Source organism: Mastacembelus armatus, chromosome 14, assembly GCF_900324485.2.
Source record: "Mastacembelus armatus chromosome 14, fMasArm1.2, whole genome shotgun sequence".
NCBI lineage: Eukaryota > Metazoa > Chordata > Actinopteri > Synbranchiformes > Mastacembelidae > Mastacembelus > Mastacembelus armatus.
The window spans coordinates 4183704-4187699 of NC_046646.1; the positions used below are offsets into that span (position 1 = coordinate 4183704).

The 3996-nt window shown below is 40.1% G+C and overlaps 1 protein-coding gene across 1 annotated transcript in view; it reads right to left on the minus strand.

Moving 5' to 3' along the window:
- The window catches only part of hlcs (holocarboxylase synthetase (biotin-(proprionyl-CoA-carboxylase (ATP-hydrolysing)) ligase)), a 34649-nt gene extending 33010 nt beyond the window's left edge, over nucleotides 1-1639 (minus strand). Inside the window, exon 1 of the mRNA XM_026327651.2 lies at nucleotides 1365-1639. Coding sequence (XP_026183436.1) covers nucleotides 1365-1610 — 246 coding nt within the window. The 5' untranslated portion in view covers nucleotides 1611-1639. The remainder of the gene's footprint in view (nucleotides 1-1364) is intronic.
- Nucleotides 1640-3996: the final 2357 nt, after the last annotated feature.

Sequence of the window (3996 nt, forward strand, 5' to 3'; positions counted from 1 at the left end):
CAGGAAGGGGGCCAACACTTTTTCACACCACTGTATATGTATATAATTAAAAAATTATACTCAATATACTTTTAGGAAATCTACTTTTTTTTTTTACTTGGGTCTGTACAACTTTTTTCATAAATCCACTGATTTTTTCACTCCTTACACAAATTGATGCTACAAGGACAGAAATACACATGGAGTCTACCAGGCTCTTATGGGAATGTGTGCACAAGCTGCGTGATGGAGATAGATTCTCCACGCTATGGGACGCAGCCACAGAAAAGGCCACATCTGCTGTCATTCCAACCAAACACAGACATCAAGTCAATAAAAACTTGGACTTGTTTGTAGTTGAGGAAACTATTTGAGGGACTTGGATCACCTATTTGGGGAGATTGGACTAACACTTTAGTGAGCTCAACACTGTTGGCCACTGCACTAAAATCTCTTGATCCAAAGGGACAGACATTTTTGGACAGCAATCAAACCTAAAATGGACTTAAAATTCTGTAATTCTGTGATCAGAAGGTATTGATCCAAAATGTTCAAGCTCAAAAACTGTGACAGGAAAAGCTGACTGTTAAAAAGCTCCTGTCAAAATTGCACAGAGTACTCAAGGCCGTGCCGAGTGTGTTGCTGGCTCTTAAACTGTCACGTTTGAGGCCTCTACCTCACGTGTGCGAAAACTTTACCACATTGAAGAAAATCTTAACTGATCAGACGTGCAATGCTGCACAGTCACAAGGGTTAGCTTGTTCAGCGAGTTTTTGAATGGGACCTCAGTAGTAAATTGCAAAGTGAATGGAAAGATTCATGTTGAGAAGATTTAGTAACTGTAGCAATTAAATTTTCTCTTCTAATGGTAAGGTAAAAATACACCTGTGCACCTGCTGAAAATGTATCTCCTGTCTGGTACACTTTCATTTTAATGCTGTTGTTTGCACTGAAGTTACTGTATCAGAGGGCATACTGTGTGGCTACATGATTACACATAGCAGTGCTTGGTGTGGCCCAAAACGTGGCTGTTTTGTACACTGCACATTTGGTATGTGACATATCCTCTTGCTTTACAGTATCAAATGGGAAACATTTAACTCATCTCCTACTGTGTATTTTAGTTCACTTCTGTGGCTATGTTGAGCATTATACTGTTGCCAACGAGATTAGGTTTAACTACATTATATAATGTTTATGCTATGTGGCTGTCCAAATAAACATTTAGACCTTCATGCCAGCACAGCTTTGACAGGAATAACGTTGGTTACTGAGAGAGCTGAGACATGTAAACACGACAACTACAGGCCCAGGCAGTATCCAGTCACCACCGAGTGTTTTCATGTGGTGTCGTGTCATGTAAGGCTATAGCTATGTTATCCAACCTGCGGCTCCGTGACATAGACGGCCTTGTCTCCTAGCTGGAGGAAGACTGTGTCCTCGGGCGGAAGCGGGCTGGGATGTCGGCTTGCAGCTGAGTAGTGTCCAGTCGCTGGTGCTGAAGCCGAGCTGGAGCAGATGCTGAAGCTGAAGCTCCTGCTGTTCAGTTTGGACAAGCTGTTACGGATTACGACCGAGTAGCACTTGTGAAAACGCACCCACATGTAGACGTAGCACAATGTTATTAACATCTTAACCAGAATACACGATGGGGGGGCATTGTGGCTAGTCTTCTTAATTAAATATATTCACTATGGTCAAACACAACTGCCAAGCTAACTGCTACGACCTTCCTTCTATATTTTTAAGGGCTGGCAGAAACAAACAACAAGGAGCATTACCGCCACCTATGCTGGAGTGCAGCCACGCACAGGACAAAATGGCGTACGTAAATAAGTTTGAGACGAATTGCATATATAACAACTTATGCTTGCATATAAATTGTTGCTTTATCTGGAAAGATAAAAAATCGCTTCATTTATGGCTGATCTGGTTTATCTAAAAGATCCGGGATTGACTTTTGGTTTACGTTATTGATTGTCAAAGAAAACTTGACCACCAATTCTCATTTCATGACCAATTTATGCAGAAAACCAGGACATTGAAAACAGTGTCATTTAGTTTGTGCTATTTATATTGCACCAAATCAATTTCAGATCAATTCAGTAAAATTTATTAGTATAGTGCCAGTCCCTATATATATTTTAAAAAAAGATCAAGGCACTTTACATAGAACCTTACAAATCCCTCTTGGCAACAGAGAGTAGGAAAAGCTTCCTTTAAAAGAAGAAAGAAGCAGGCTCAGTCTGTGGGGCCATCTGCCTAAACTGGTTTGGGTGAGTGGAAAGTGGAGAGACAACAAGAACAAGAAACAACACAGGTTGCAGGTTGGTGGGGCCAGTAACTTCACATCAAAAATACACAGCTCAGGGGTCAGGGATGGATACAGAAAGGTACACAGATAGATGACAGAGCGGAAAGAGCAGAAACTATGGGAAAGAAAGGGTATAATATTAAATATAAGCACTTTGAGATTGAGGGCTAGCAGGTTTTCCTCTACAAACTCACATTTTTGATTTTTTTTTTTTATATTAAGAATAAAGTTGAACTTATAAAAGATTAAATATAATGTTCAAGAGGGTTGTAATGATTTGGAGGTGAAATATAGCTGCGTTGCATTTAGAATAAAAACTACTACATGTTGAAATAGACCACTAATGTCTAATATGCTTAAACCAAATGACGTTATAATAGTGATCCTATCCGATGGGCCTATGTGTTTGCATGATGCTCTTGGATGTTCACTGTGCAGAGGGAGCTGAGTAGGAGGTTCTGGGAGGAGAAAGCCAGCTACAGAAGGAACCTAGAGGAAGCGCTACAGCAGAACATTAATGGAGTATAGTAATGTCTCAAAAAAAAAAAAAAAAAAAAGCCTTGTAGCACTTTGAGAATTCTGCTCTTTGATTTCTCTAAACCATACAGCTGAAGCTTCTGAGGGACAAATTGGAGCACACAGAGGTGGACCTCCACCTGTCAAACTGGACTACCTCACAAACTGACTGTGGTTGGACTGTGTGACATAGTAGTTTGCAGTACAGCGGCCTCACAGGGAACTGTTTTGGAATGGTCTGCTGGGGTAGCAGCATTTCAATCGTAGACAGGAAGAAAATGTATAAGCTGATCAAGAGAGGCAGTCCCTTCAACCCAGTGCAGGTGGAGGGAGACACAGGGATGTTAGCTAAGCTAACAAAGCTGCTGTACAAACAGTGCTCCAAGTAGACTCGACATTTCCACACCCCCATCTGTCCTCACACAAAATTAAAATGCTTAATATACCAGACTGCAATACCTAATTTCTATTCTTATAGTTTTATTATATTTTAATTACTTTGTAAATATCTGTGTCATTTTTCAAATGATATTTCTTATCTTGTGTACTTTGCTACTGTAACCTTTCAAATTTCCCAGTTGTAAGACTAATAAAGGTTTTCTTATCCTACAGAATAATCTCAGGCTAGCTGTCTGCTAGCTCAACCTCAGAAGCTAGGACTATGACCCTGAACATCAAAGTAAATGTACTACAGAATAGCCTTGGAGACACAAAATCTGCCTTTTGGAGTGGTCCTGTCAGAGCCTAGACCTCAACCTGATAAATGACCTCAAGAGAGCCGTTCATGTTGGACGTCATAGGAATATGGCTGAGCTGAAGCAGTTCTGTATGGAAGAATGGTTCAAAATTCCCCCTGAACGTTGTGCAGGTCTTATCCACAACTACAAGAAGCGTTTAATTGACATTCTTGCTACCAAAGGTGGTTCAATCTGTTATTCAAACACTGTTTCCATTATTTATTTCATCTTCACCTTGTGTGTTTAAAGGGTGTGTTGAACAAAGCCACAAAAGAATATGACTCTGTTGTAATAGCCTTTTCCCCAGAAATAATGTAAATGTATTCAGTTGGTTCCAGCACCATCAGTGTCATTACTTTTTCTTGAAACTGTATTTGTTGGCCATGTAGTTTACATATTCACATAGATTCTGGAGGTATTTGCCTTGCAAATAAAAACATGCTTTCCACG